Raw genomic sequence first — 15,826 nt, 5'->3', positions numbered from 1 at the left:
AAAAACTAGAAACAATGTTAATGTCTAACATTAGGGGAATATCACAGTAAATCATGTTTCATCATTCAAGAAGGCATACTCTACAGCCATTAAGAAAGCTTTTAAGAAATCCTTTTTAATGACATGAGAAAGTGTTTACAATGTTAATTGGTAAAAGCAAGGGGCATTTTTATATATCAAATAAGATTTTTAAATATACATTAAACAAACACTGAAAAGAAGTGAAAATGTAGTCGAAAAATGGGTCTTCTTTTCTTACTTTACAACTCTTATACTCTACAAATTTTCTACAATGGGACTATAATGACTTTATAATTTTAAAAATGCTAAGAAAACTTAAGTACCTAATTCTGGAAGTTAGGAAAAGAATGAAATAAATTCCACAAAAATGGAGAAGGAAGTGAATAAAAATAAAAGTAGATATTAATGAATCTGGAAGCAAAACAAAACAAAAATTATGGAATAAAGAGATCAAGGATTTAGTTCTCTGGAAAGACTGATAAAATAGACAAGCCTCTCTGGAAAGTTTGAAAAAGAGAAAACACAATTATTCAACATTAGGAATAAGGAGAGATAAAAGAGAGGATAAGACTTCACTGGTGGCGCAGTGGTTGAGAGTCTGCCTGCCGATGCAGGGGACACGGATTCGTGCCCCGGTTCGGGAAGATCCCACATGCCGCGGAGCGGCTGGGCCCGTGAGCCATGGCCGCTGAGCCTGTGCGTCCGGAGCCTGTGTTCCGCAACGGGAGAGGTCACAGCAGTGAGAGGCCCGCGTACCGCCAAAAAAAAAAAAAAAAAGACAGGATAAAGAGAAGATTTAAAAGTTGGTAAGAAGGACTTCCCTGGTGGTGCAGTGATTAAGAATCTGCCTGCCAATGCAGGGGATTTGGGTTCAAGCCCTGGTCCAGGAAGATCCCTCATGCCCTGGAGCAACTAAGCCCGTGTGCCACAACTACTGAGCCTGCACTGTAGAGCCCATGAGCCACAACTACTGAAGCCCGTGTGCCTAAAGCCCATTCTCCGCAACAAGGGAAGCCACCGCAGTGAGAAGCCCGCGCACCTCAAAGAAGAGTAGCTCCCACTCGCTGCAACTAGAGAAAGCCTGCACGCAGCAACAAAGACCCAACACAGCCAAAAAAGAAATAGAGAAATAAAGAAGTGCATTTTAAAAAAATGAAATAAAATAAAAGATGGTAAGAGAATACCACATGTATTTTATATCAATTAATTTTCAAATTTAGATGAAATGGATGATTTTCTAGGAAAACAACATGACTAAACTGACTCAAAAGAGGTATAAAATCTAAAAAGGTCAATGACTATAGAAACATTTGTAAAAGTTCCCAAAGATTCCCTGCCCTCACTGCCAAGAGAATTCCAAAAGGCATCAGGCCCAGATGGTTTATAACTGAATTTTGCCAAACCATCAAGGAACTGATAAGTCATACACTTAAACTGTCCTGGAGCATAGAAAAAGGCAGAAAGTTTTATTTTATAAAAGTAGTATAACTCAGCTATAAGATATACGACACCACAAAGAAAAGGAAAAAACATTACTATAAACCAACTTGACTTATGAATGCGTATGTAAAACCTAGCAATAAAACATTACCAGTTGAATCCCATAGTATATTAGAAGAATAACATACCATGAACAAATAGGGTTTTTTCCAGGAATGCTCAACATTAGAATATGATTATCTTAATAGATATATTTGATAAAGCTTAACAATCATTTCTGATGTAAACGCATAGTAAACTAGAAATAAAAATCTGCCTCCTTAATTTATAAAAGAGCATTAGCAGAAACCAATATCACATATCAAAATTAAAGGAAAAAAAAAGAAGTTTCTCATTAAAAATCAGTAACAAAATGAGGATGCCAACTCTCACCACTATTCCTCAGCAAAACCATGGAGTCCTAGCCAATCCTAGAAATAGGTATAAATGTTGGTGAGGAATACTTATCAACCTAGAAAATTCTAAAGAATCAAACAAAAAACTAATATAACTAAGAAAGTTTAGAAAGATGGCCAGATAGAATATCCTTCTTATATATCCCAGTAATAGTCGACTGGAAAATTTAGTGGGAAGAACATATCTTTAAAAGAAAAAAAACAATTAAACATGTGAAAATAAACTAAATGAGGCATGTGTGAGACCTAAATAAAGAAAATCTACAAAGATGATCTAAATAATTTAAGAGATATACAATGCTTCTGGAACTAAGGATCAATATTATAAAGATGTCAATCCTTCCCAATTTATCTATAAATTCATTGTAATTTGAGTTAAAGCTGTGAGTAATAATGCAGGAACAAACAAATGGAATGATGGAACAAGATAGAATCCAAAAAGAGACTCGGGTACATAAGGAGATTTAGTATTTGATTAAGGTGGGAAAATGATGATTTGTATTATTGAACGAATGCCATTCAATCAAATGACTATTCACTTTGTGGAAAAAATGTTAGATATTTAACTCTCATCATAAAACAAAAATAAATTCCACATTGATAAAGATCTAAACATAAAAACAAGAGTTCTGTAAACCGTAAAGAAAAAGATTGACATATTTAATAACATCAAATTTTTAAAAACCTTTATGTGGCTAAAGATAACTTAAATTGAGAAAAATATTTGCATTATATTACAGAAAAAAGGTTAATATCCATTAAAAAAAGAACTCCTAGTCAATATATAAGAAACACAGCCCAAAGGACATAAATAGAAGAAATAAAATTCACAAAAGAAATAAAATCAAATACTAACCCTCACTAATTAAAGAAATGCAAAGTTAAAAGCTCTGTTTTACATTCTAACACAGTAATTCTACTTCTAGGGCTTTTTTCCTAAAGAAATAATTCCACGGACATGTAAAGATATAAGCATGTTCACTTCAACAGCATCTCTAAAAGAAAAATATGCTGAAATTGATTAAATAAATTGAGGACAAGACATATAATAAAATCCTACATATACATAATATGGAATACATAGAAAGAGAACCACAATTATTGTTATATTAAGTTAAAAATAAAAACGTGCTACAGACAGTATGCTATGATCCAATTTTTGTAAATATAAATAAATAAATAAGAGCAAAGATGACAAATGTCTCTCTCTGCATTTGCACATGACTACGAAAACTTCAGGGAAAGATGCTGTGTAATAATCTGTGAAGTCTGCTTAATTCTGGTAAGTAACTTGGGATGGGAGTGGAGGGAGAGTTCCTGTTTCTACCTTATAATAAAAGCATGTATTCCTTTTATACTTAAAGAGATACTGAGAAAAGAAAAAAGGGAGGGAGACAGGGAGGAAAAAGAGAAGGGAGGGAGGGAGAGAGAATAGGGGGAGTCTGGGAGAGAGAATAGGGGGAGTCTGGGATAGAGAAGGCACTCAGGCGTAGTTGTTGCTTGGTATCCGCGGGGGACTGGTTCCAGGAGCCCCTGGGGATACCAAAATCCACAGATACTCAAGTCCCTTACATAAAATACAAGGCCCTCCGTATCTTCAGATGCGAAACCCACAGGTATGGAAGGTGGACTGTATAGCGAAATAAGAAGAGAAGCCACAGCTTTAGAGGTAACATCTGACCCCCACAAACTTACCATCAATGTCCTGGCTACATTACAACCCAAGGTGCCAGCTCCGAGCAGCAGACACTTGACAGACACAACCTTGTCTAAGTCCAAAGTAGGGACCAATCTCCAACACATCAATTTGAGATTTAGATCCACTGATGACTCAGCTAACCTAGAAAATGACAGAATTATTTATTTATTTAGTCAGTCACTCATTTATGCCCCAATCTTGTCCTTTTTAGATAGAAAGTAGCTGCATGAGAAAATAAGAAACAAATACTATGGAAATTAATATCAAAGGAAAAGTAAAACAAAGCTTGAGGGTGAGCGAGGAGGAGAAAGGTGACCACACAGAACACATGCCACCATTATCCTCTGCAACTGCACAGTGATGGGCCACCAATCTGATCCTGAGCTCCCAGCAGCCAAGGTGAAATGGGAAGCATGACCAGGTGTAGGAGTTACTGTGTCCAGGAATAAAAACACACCAGCCGCTTATGAGGAAAGATTTTCCTAATACTGAAAACAGAGAAATTTCTGTCTCCTCAATAAAGGGGGTACTTACATCATGCCTTCAATACAATACTGGTTTCTGTGAAATATTTCTTATAATGTCCTTCAGTGTAGGCTAATGGACAAAATCAAAGGGCAATGAATAAAGAACTAAAAGGTGGTGTAGGTACAGAGGTCTGAGAGTCTGAGCTTGAAGCAAGAACGAAATGTAGAATGTCTAGAGAAACGTGAATTGTGTGTCCTTCAGGATATCCATCATTAATATTAATTCTCACAACCAAACTTAAATCAAGAGGCAGCCAAGAGTGGATTAACACTCGTCGTCAGTGTGAAGGCACCCCCTGACTGAACTGGGCAATGCGCTTGGCCTGACAGAACCTGGTGTGCACCCTGGAGAAAACGGCTTCCAAAGTATACCTTTTAGGGTCCATACATTCGCTGAGGTTCACCATCCTTGGTCCCATGCCTCCTTTCTGGTTCTTTTCCCATCCAACCGCCTTGGGACAATCTTAAGGCAAATAAAACAGTAAGTTTAGGGAAGGAGGGAAAAATAAAAAGTAAGTCAAAGCAGCAAGATGACTCACGCATCCATAAGCTTTCAGTTCACTTCTTTTTCAAGGAGGTTTGCAGGCCAGATTTGCATCTACTTGCCTCAGTTGCCTCATTTTCCTGAGCCACTAGGAATCTTGTTTAGAGACCCTCAGATCCAAGCACTGCCTTCCCACAGAAGGGCTTCAGAAACAGCCCTGGTCTCTGGCCCGAGTTGCCTTAACTTTTGTAGTTACTGGAAGTTGCTCCAAAAACAGAATATATCTGGAGCTGGTCTAACTCTGTGAAGGGCTTTCTACCTTAGGAAGACAAGCCAGTGTGACTGCAGCACACCTTCTGCCGAGTTCCCACCTGGACCTGGACCCCTCCGTTGAGCGCACCCCTTCCGCTCTTCATCCTTATGTTACCCTTCCACCCAGCCTCTCAGTTCCATCACTGCGCCTACCTGTCTCCAGACATCAGTCCAAGGGACTGCTCTTCTGTTAAGCTGCCCTCTCCTTTAAGCACATCCTTAACCATTCAGACTTTCCTCTCCTCTGACTTTTCCCTTTCCCGCTGACCTCTTTTAACCTCTGCATTGGGTGCCTCTGTAACTCCAATTCCAGCTGTTCTCAAAATTTGCTCCACGCAAAGCTCTGAGAGGATAAAGACTCCATGGCTGACGGGCTTGGGAAATGCTTCTGTACACCTACCTGTGTTCTCCCTCTGCCCCACCACCACCCAAACCTGGAGCGTCACATCGCACATGAGGGAGATAAAGCTCCGAGAAACCTGCAGTAAAGGAGCCACTTTGTCTGATTTGGCTTTGAGCTTCCCAATCTTACCTGGCTCTCCATTATCTCCCTCAACCAGTAACACCAATTAAAATCTCACAGGACACATTCAGGGTAATGCTGCTCTATTCCACTGTTGCAAAATCCTCTTAAAAATCTCAACTGCTTTGCAGATACTTCTGCTACCTCCTCACCTTAATGGAAACCTGTCTTCCTTGGTGGAAATCCGGCTTCCTTGGTGGAAACCTGGCTTCCTTGGTGGAAACCTGGCCTTGTAAATCCTGCTAATGGGGGCCACCCAGTCTTACACTCCCCACACCTTGGGACCTCAGTTGCTCTCCCTTCCTCACTGAATTCCCAAAATTCACAATAAAGCCTCAACTCCTTAGCAGGGAATTCACTCAGCCACCTACCCTTCCAGCATCACCTCCAATATCTGCTTGAAGTAACAGTCTCTGAAGGAACAGAAGCTCCTTGAATTCAGGTTAAGAGATACAGGACTATGGCAGGAATTTTACATTTGTCTCTAATTGTACACTGGTTTTCTTTGGACATTCTCCTACTTTTATATTTCTATCAACACCTCTATTTTCCTTTCCTTGGGAACTTTTTAGCTTTCAACCTTTGTTTCTTAACATAATACTGCCCAATATAATTATGGGACCTAGAGGTGTTGATTTGCTTTACACAATTTTTTATTTCTGGGACAGGACGACCAATGGGAAACAAGGGGGTCAGTTATCTTCAAAAGCTACTTGGCTGAGGGTATCTTTCCCAGCAAGGAGCCGAAAAACAAATGACCCTTCCTGTTTTAACTCAGGTGCTCTGGTGCGGTCCTTTTTTACATCACAAAAAATTAAAACTGAAATAATAGATTTGAGTTCTTAAAGAGGATAAGAACTCCAAAATCATTTTTCTGGGGAAAAAAAAGAGTTCAAACCAGTTATTATCTCATATTTTGTTTGATTTTCTTACTATTCTCATGTTAAATTTAAAAAGGCTTCTCTAACACATGCACAGAAATTTGACAAGAAATTCAGAAACACAGTCTAGTACTATAATTAATAACTCCAGCCTCAGCTTTCTCCTGTTACAGATAAGAAATTATAAGACAAACACAAAATGTCATTGCAAATTAAAACATCTCTGTACTCAAGATGTTACAGACATTTTAAGAAAATTAGATGTACTTTAAACTTACTGATAATTTAAAAAAATACTATAGGTGACCATAATATTTAGTCTATCATATCTGCTTCCATATTAGACATACCCCAAATTAATGAGAAAGTATTTTTTAGGGGAAAGTTAGGCCCTGTCTTCCCCTAGCTGGACAAAGAGGAGGAGCACAGCAAGGACAGGAAGTGAAAGGAGGTCTCTCCCACCCTCAGCAGTGTCTGCGGCTTCCCTCAGCCGGCTGCTCGAACACTCTGTATCAGCAAAGCAGAGTGAGCTTGCCTGCACCACCAAGAGCAGAAGACACAGCATATTCAAAACTGCATTTCTTATAACACTGTCATTGCAACTATGGGATGTCTTAGAAATATTAAAAGACACTACCATACGAATACGTTCAGTTCACATTATGATACAGAATAACTTTACAAAGTTCTAGTTATTAAAAGGTTTTATTTACAGCTATACAAAGTTCTAGTTATTAAAAGGTTTTATTTACAGCTAAGAGGGAAAACATTAATTTACGTGAAAAAAGAGGAACATCTGCCTTTCTTAAACTAAATAATCTACACTCAATATCAAGTGTTAAGACTTGACAGCACTGCAGCGCTACAGAAAACCTCCTTCTCGAATAGAATTGCATGGTGTTTCCTGGGTTTGCCAGCTTCACCAAGCATCAGTAATATATCACTGGGAGCAGGGAGTAAGAGTAATTCAGTGACTTTATCTTAAAACATGGAAAGAAAAGTGCCTCCCCCAAAAGGTGGTTGGCAGGATTAAGTGAGTGACGTGTGGAAATAGCTGGTGGCCTGCCAGGTGGAGACCAGGCCGCATTACTGGTTAGTTCATACTCACCTCATTCCCCTGGAGCTACCTTCCAGTGGCGGCTTAATGAAACATCACATGGAAGCTATTTTAGAATGTGCCAGAAGAGGGTGCTAAATCAAATGTATTGAATATCTAAAGACGGCAGAGAGGTGATAGATATTTTAAGGCTCTAAACTAACAAGCAAACAGCTTCCTCTTTTGCCTGATGAAGCAGAGATTTTAACACCCCTCACCCCCAAAACACACACTCACATTAAGGCACATGATCCACGGATTAAAGAAGGCAGTGTTCCTTGGAACAATGCAGGTGCTGTATGGAGCAAATTAAACCATGTAGGTTGTACAAGTACTCTGGACAGCACGTAAGACATAGAAATCTGAGGGATCATCTTGGAAAGGGTTCTCGGCTTTGGGTAAGATAGGAAATTACCATAAATTATCACTTATTAAGCAACTATAATATGCCACCATTGTGTCTGTCTTTACACAGGAGTCAGATTCCTCATAGGGGTACTCCATGAGGTGGGTATTATTACCTTTATTTTACTCCAATTTGGGTATGTTATTCTGTCCTTGTGATGTGTACATAAATATAAATATATAAATAAATGCATGTATGTATATCTACACACACACACAAACACACACACACACACACACATCTATATATATAACATTATCTGTGAGCCCAAGTTTCCTACCTTATGGAACAGGGAGAATAGCTGACGCCTACCACACAGGATCAGATGAGGAATATTAAACGTGGAAGGAGAAATGGCACTTTTGCTGACTGGCTTACTATACGGAGAATAAGATCACACACAACTTTTTGTAACAAATAAATATGTAGGTGCATTAATACTTCATTCTTCCTGTAATAAGGGTAAGGAATAAAGACTTTATGTTAAGCAAAAACAAAAAATAGAGGGAAAAAGAATTCTCAGGACTGAAAAAACTACCTGGAGGAAATATCCTGAGGACAATCTCTGCCTTTGTTCCTGTCTGAATTGCAGAGCATGCCCTCTGTTCCAGGGAAGAGTTCCTAGGGGCAAAGAGGTAGGAGCTGTACTTTTTTCTACCTCCATTGCCATTGTGAAGGGATGAAAGAAAAGTTAAACCTAATTTGGTTTCTGGTAAATGCTAAGTATATGCATTCTCAAAGACCGGCAAGTTACCTGGGCTAAATGCCATTTCTGGAAGCTTCACTTCGAAGATGATGCTGTGGGTGACGTCTCTCATCCCCTGCAGAGTGCGGTCCCGGAAGCAGAGGACTTCAACAGACTGGAAACTGCTACTCCTGATGTCGGGCCCAGATTTTTTTATTTTTTATTTTTTTTAAGGAAGGAAAAGAAAGAGCTCACGTAAGAACTTCGGCAAACCCAGGTGGAGAGGATTCAATTCATTGTAATTATGCCTCCCTGACACCCTCGGGGGGTGACCTTAACCTCTGAGAGATTCTGAACATATCCACGCAGGCTTCCTTTGTCCAAGTGTTTAGAGGCTGAGCGCTGAACTGACTATGATTTCTTTTTAGGTGAGTTTTATATAACAATTTCACATTGCACATAAATACTTCTGACAAATGAATCTTAAATGCAGAAAAAAATTAAAAAGCTCACAAAATATTAACAAGAAACTCCAAGACAAGCATGGGCTCCTCTGGTCCCCCTTCTCCCACCTGAACGTACAGTCTACGAGACGGCAGGTCGGGCAGTGGCGAGGAAGCCCACAGCTCTACAGACTCACCACCAGGACAAGCAAGTATAACACTCTCCCTCTGCGGATGATCTGTAATCTAGCTATCTTTAGTGAACACTGTTATTTAAGTAAAGCAGACACAGAGGTAAATATCCAAATCCTAAATATAACGGAGCTTGTCTCATGCCTCCTCCCAGTCAATAACCAGTCCCTTCAAAAGTAACTCCTGCTCCAACTTCGAAGTCCAGACATGGGTTTTGCCTGTTTTGACCTTTACATACATGGAACCAGGGAGCACGTATTGTCTCAGGTCCAGCCTCTTTCACTCAACATTATGTTTCTTAAATTCATCCATGTTGATATGTGTATCAGTAGTTCATTCAGATTCACTACAGCATCGCATTCCATTGCAGTGAATATCCTATTTATTGTCCATTTCATTGTTCGAGGACATCTGCGTTATTCCCAGTGTTTGGGCATTAAGAATAATGCTGCTATAAACGTTCCTGTATATGTTGTGCTTGCATCTGAGTATGCATTTCTGTGCTTTATACACCCGAGAGGGAAACTGCTGAGCTATAGATATTTTTAACTTTGGTGGATACTGACAAACAGTTTTCCAGCAGTGTTTGAGGGTTCCAATTCATCCACATCTTTGACTTGGTATTCTCATCTTTTTAAACTCATTCTGGTGAGTATCTCATTATCTGCTGAGTATGCAGTAGTAGTTCATAATGGTATCTTATTATCTTTATTAATGAGTAGTATCTAGTTATACTTTATTTCCTTGATGATTAATGATGTTGAGCATCTTTTCAAATGTATATTACCCTCTGTTTTATTTAGTCTAAGGTTGGGAAAAAGGGCAGATGGTAGCAACAGGAAAATTCTATCTGAAGGTGACTCAGATAGCTGAAGGGAGGGCTAGAGAATTTCAGGATGGGGACCTCCAGCTGTTGGCCCTGCCCTACTCTAAAATATCTTTAGGGCTGTATGGTCAGAGTCTGAAGCTCCATAACAGACCTGCTTAGAGGCTCACCACTGATAGAAACTGGATCATGACTGATTTATTGATTTATTATCTGGTTTCTATGCCAGCAGTGAAAAAAATCCATTTGGGAAAACAGAAATATAGATATAGTTAGGCACAATGTCAAAAACATATAGACACAGACACAGACAGACAGACAGACACACATACACACACACACACACACACACACGTAAATACCATCTGTGGGCTGCTAGGACCAAAAAATTCCTCAAAGGCCATCCAGGGTACTGGGCTAAGTTACAGGGATCATATACACCAACAGTTATCTGTGAACAGAAAAGACTTTGTGAGTGAGGCAAGTATCATGTCAGATTCACAACACAAATACTGCTAATCCCTCCTCTTTCCTATTTATGCTGTTTTGCAAAAGCATCAACAATTAGACACTTGGTGAAGGGTTAGAGGGAAGAGAAGAAAGCCAAAGGACCTCACACCAGACAAGAGAACTTCTTGATGGCAGGGGCTGTCAAATTCTTCTCTGCACCCCCCTGTGCCTCACACTGGGCCTGGAAGAGAGTAGGAACTAGATACATTCTAGTTCCTAGAAGGAACTAGAAAGGAAGGAAGAAAGGAAGGAAGGAAGGAAGACTGAAAGGAGAGCCAGGAGGGAGGAAGAGCAGTCAATTGTCAGGGCTCACACAGAGAAAATCCTCGCACAAAGAGACATCATCTGCGAAAACTGCTGATTTTCATGTAATGAGAAGAGACATCATCTGCGAAAACTGCTGATTTTCAGGTAATGAGAAAATCAAAGAAGCGTCACTACCATTGTAAATCCACAGTGACACCAAATTAAAAAGCCGGATGCCTTTGACATTGCTAACATATTATTTCCTCTCATTCCTGCCTCCTCCAGCTCCCCCAACCCTGATTTCCAACTGGAAAACTCAACTGAACTTCAAACACCATGTCTTCAGCGAAGACTGCCCCTGGTGGAGGTTGTCACCCTGTCCTCTCTGCTTCCATAGCCCTCTGTACGTTATACATAACATCTTTCACTTTTTCTGTCTCCTTCCTCTCAAAAGACAATGAGATCTTGATTTCTAAATACCATTCTCCTGCAAAAGGAATCAGGGCTCCATGGCTACGTGGCTAATTCTAGGGCTGCAGCAAGGAAAATACAAGATGAGCCTGAAGCACCTTCCACAGCAGAAAGTAAGGAAGTGCTCAATAAACAGGACGGGGGGCATGTCAAGTGGGCACCCGAGACACCTGAAAGAGCTCTCAACGGCCAAGGCTGGGACAATCTGCTCAACAAAATAAATAACGTGGTACTGGATTATAACTGATATAAATGGTGAGATAAATAAATACGAAGGCGAAGGGACAAATCCTCCTTACAGAAGGTTTCCAAGCAACATATGTAGATACCTCCCCCTCCAGGAGTAGAGCTGAATCGTCCTCCTCCTTGAGTGTGGGCTCGACTTAGTGACTCACTCCCAAACCAAAAGAATAGTAGTTTTGCAGTGGAGAAAGCTGGCAAATTCTACCTTAAACAAGTGACCAAGTTTAACACCATCAGGGATGCCATGTGAGTATCAGGTAGCTTGGATATAATGATGACAAGGGCACTTCACCTTAGTGGTATTCTTTCCAAAAATAACCCCATCTAATATAACCCATCTAATCATAAGTGAACATCACACGAACCCAAATTAAGAGGCATTAGACCAAAATAACTGAACCAGTACTCTTCAAAACTGTCAAGGTCAAGGTCACTAAAAACAACAAAAGTCTGAGGAACTGCTGCAGACCAGAGTTGATGAAGGAGACATGACAAGAGAATGCATCTGGGATTCTCCTGGGTGAGAAGGTGAGAGCATGGTCTAAGAGACATGTTCCTATGAGAAGCAAGAGAGCTCTGAGAATGAGGCCTCTAGCCTAGCGCTTCCTCCGAATGAAAATGCTGTCTCCCTGGAGGTCTTCTGGTCCAGCTGGCCACCGCCACCACGTGGGGCACCTTTTTATTTTGTTCCCCTCTATCGACTGTGACAGAGGGCATTTGCCAGGCATACTACATGATTAGGTAATCACTACTTCAACTTCACATTTAAAAAAATTCACCGAAGGCATTTACCTCTCTGTTATCCAGCAGAGAAGAGAAGAGAAGAGAATGGCCTGATGCAGTGAAAAAACCACTGGCTGGAGCGCCAGCGGGCATGCGTTCTAATCCTGCAGCTAACTGATTTTAAGACCCTGGGGAAGGTCTTCCCTCACCTGTAAAGTGAAGCAGTAAAATAATTTTATCCCAAAGGATTCCTTCTACCTCCAGAATTATAGAGCTTTATAGACCATTAAAGAGAAAAAAAATCCTGTATAGCTTACAAAACAACACAGTCTCTATTAAGGCTCAATCTTACCAGGTGGCTAAAGGTTCTTCAAGTTTTATTTGGGAAGAACCCAGATAGTATGAATCCAGGAAATGCCATTCATATAGAGACACTGAGTTTCAGTTTTCAAGTATGACTCCATAAACCGAGGCTCTTATCAAATGTCCTGTCACTTACTCGAATTTGACTTTCAGCAATTTACTTCACGTCTCTATGCCTTCATTTTCTCATCTAGATGGTAACTCTCACCTGCACTTAGCACAGAGACTGGGAGCAAGATAAGCGCTCAACAAATGGTAACTGTAACAACAATATAAATAAACTCTATTGTGGTAGATTCACTCACGTCTTTGTTCAGTTCAGTCTATCACCCTTACACAGTTACCTACCTTCAGTTTCAGGGTTATCTTTTCTTAACCAGCAGAGAAAAAGGAGGCTAAGTTCTAGTTTATCAAATATTCTCCGGCTCTAGGTTTTACCATCTGCAATTGTAGAGTTGGGACAAAGTGATGTTTAAATTATATAAATTAGAATGTTACTTTAGATACAAGTGGATGCCTAATTTCAAAGAATGAGCATATTTCTGACACTAAATACAAAGGCAATGAGGCAGGAAGGTAATAAGAAAAAGAAATCTTTTTTGAGAAGACCAGGAATAAATTTCTTAGAGCAACCTGACCTAAAATGAGCTACAGAGAAGGAACGAACCACTTACTGGTAAAGGGAGGTCAGCTTGAAAATGCCTTAAAGTAACTCTCCTACCCACATGAGGCATGCATGAGTATGCATCCGGACTGGAAAATGAAAGAATCCATTTGACACTAGGCTGAATACCATTTAATTTTCCTTTGATGATTCAAAAGTGACTCCAAAATCTTCAAGTGCTTTAGGAACCAAATCCGGAACCTCAATCATTGTAGGAATTAGTCCACACAAGGCTGGGTAAGCCAGTTTAACTATATGGGTAAACAGATTTTTTAAATGGCAGTCAGAAATAACCATTGGCTAGGAGATCTGGATTCTAGAACTGGCTTTGCCACAAATTCATTGTGTGAACTTGGGCAAATCTCTTCCTTTTACAATACATCAGCAGAAAGAAACAAAATGTCATTGCAAAAAAACGCTTTGTTTAGAAGGTTTATGAAATAAACACTCTTTTCTCCTTGGCTGAGGGCATACAATTCATTGAAGTTGTTCAGTAATGATCTGGCTGCAATCCACCCAGCGATTTGCTGAAAAAGTACAAAATGAGAAAGAAAAGAGGGCAAAATTGTCAACTTGAGTGTGTGGAGAAATTTCCACATTGATGCAAAAAAACATGCTTATCTGACAAATGGCTGTCTACTACCCAAACACTCAATATAATGGGAAATGCACAAGGGAGATTATGTGTCTTAAAAGCATAGGGGAAAAGTTCAGATATCTAATGCACGGCGATGTCACAGATGGCTGCCATGATGCCGAGATCACTAAGAGAAGAAAGAGCCCCGCTAACAGCAGACCAGTTATTGCTCCTTTGTTATTTATTGCTCTTGTCCAAAGATTTTACAGCCCTAGAATGAAAGGCTAATGTTGTCAAAATTACAAAACATTTAATCTTCAATAATTGCTCCGGGGCTTCCCTGGTGGTGCAGTGGTTGAGAATCTGCCTGCTAATGCAGGGGACACGGGTTCAAGCCCTGGTCTGGGAGGATCCCACATGCCGCGGAGCAACTAGGCCCGTGAGCCACAACTACTGAGCCCGCACATCTGGAGCCTGTGCTCCGCAACAAGAGAGGCCGCGATAGTGAGAGGCCTGTGCACCGTGATGAAGAGTGGCCCCCGCTCGCCGCAACTAGAGAAACCCCTCACACAGAAACGAAGACCCAACACAGCAAAAATAAATAAATTAATAAACTCCTACCCCCAACGTCTTCTTTAAAAAAAATAATAACAATAATTGCTCTGAAGAAAGAAGTAAAACTCAATCAAGCAAGCTTTCCTTGAGGATTGGCAACGGGATAGTGACAGGGGCTGTTTCAGCGTAACCACCAGAACTGCTGCAACAGTGCGGTGGCCCCGTGACTCATAGTGGAGTCATTTCTTTGAGGGAAAGCAGAACTTAAACAAGGCCCATTTTCAGCCAATCGAATGTGTGGCAATGTACAGAACGTTCAATGCAGCAGGAGAAAAAGTCGGCAGCTTGTGGCCACAGTTACTGCAAGCAGTGGTGCTGGAGGGGCCCCAAGGCTTGGGAGAGCCGACTGGTCCAATCTCTCCCCAACTCCGCAGCCTGTGACTTCACACTGGGAGCCCGAAATGGGCCACGGTGGGAGAGGTGAGGTCACGGAAGTAAGCAGACGCTACAAAATCAGGGTACCCCCATCGCCAAGAGCCCGCTGTCAAACATTTACCAGCACACGACCGATTACAAACCTTAAAACGTTCAAACTCTTAACCCAGTAATTCCACATCTGAAATTTTTCCTAAGGAAATAAATAATTCAAAATACACGGGGAGGGGAGTATGGGATTTCATGCACAAAGAGCTCCTAAAAGTGAAGAATTATGAGAAACCTAAATGTCAAAAACTTGGTAAATACATTATCATACAAATTTATTAAAAAAGATGTTAATGTTGAGTTTCATATTATGCTAAAATACTAAAATAAAACAGAATATAGTAGAATCTTAGCCTTTAGAAAAATGCACATAAGATTAGAAGGAAATACACAAAATGTTTACTTAAAAAAATTCCAAAAACTTAATGGAAGAGCTTTGTGAGATTTTAAAAACAGAAAGATACAGCTGGACATAAAAATAATGAATGGAACCACACCAAGTGCAGCTCATTTACCTGCCAGTATTCTCGAAGTGGGCACACAGCACCGTCCAGACCCTATGTGATGAGCTATTCGTGACTCCTAAATCACTCAACTGGGTCTCAACTAGCATATTTCAAAAGACAGAACAGGATAGAAAACAGAGTGCATAGCCCCTAGCAAAGTATTATTTTGTGAAAGTTTTGCTTCGGTTTTCTATGCGTCTGTATATACATCTAAAGACACACATAAATATGATTACTGAATCATAATGTAACAGGTATTTTTAACTATAAGTAACAGTCAAAGGACTTTGGCATTAAGCGATCCCCTAGCGATCACCTTTAACAACCGTTAAGTCATCCAAGAAACGAGAAGAAACCAACCAAAGATGCACTTGCTACTCAGCTTTACTTAAAGAAAGCATCATTAGTGAACTGGTCAAACCTTCCTGGATGCTCCGAGGCCTTCTGAAAATTTCCAGAAGGGCTTCTCCTGCAGGCAGGCCATGCCTAATTTCT

At 40.3% G+C, this 15,826-nt stretch overlaps 1 protein-coding gene across 8 annotated transcripts in view; it reads right to left on the bottom strand.

Moving 5' to 3' along the window:
• The window catches only part of ATG7 (autophagy related 7), a 300,602-nt gene that overhangs the window by 187,748 nt on the left and 97,028 nt on the right, over positions 1–15,826 (bottom strand). For 7 of the 8 annotated variants that reach the window (XR_013830150.1, XR_013830151.1, XR_013830152.1 and 4 more), the window contains 4 exons: positions 10,353–10,441; positions 8,599–8,720; positions 4,515–4,605; positions 3,612–3,756 (listed from right to left, as the gene is read on the bottom strand). Coding sequence is in view for 5 of the 8 variants with exons in the window: in XM_079933862.1 (XP_079789988.1) it covers positions 3,612–3,756; positions 4,515–4,605; positions 8,599–8,720; positions 10,353–10,441 (447 nt within the window). In the remaining 3 variants the exon portion in view is untranslated. Of the gene's footprint in view, positions 1–3,611; positions 3,757–4,514; positions 4,606–8,598; positions 8,721–10,352; positions 10,442–12,252; positions 12,393–15,826 lie in introns of all 8 variants that reach the window. The other variant, XM_079933864.1, reaches the window with a different exon arrangement.

Source organism: Stenella coeruleoalba (assembly GCF_951394435.1).
Source record: "Stenella coeruleoalba genome assembly, chromosome: 10".
Taxonomy (NCBI): Eukaryota; Metazoa; Chordata; class Mammalia; order Artiodactyla; family Delphinidae; genus Stenella; species Stenella coeruleoalba.
This window is presented reverse-complemented; position numbering and strand designations above follow the sequence as displayed.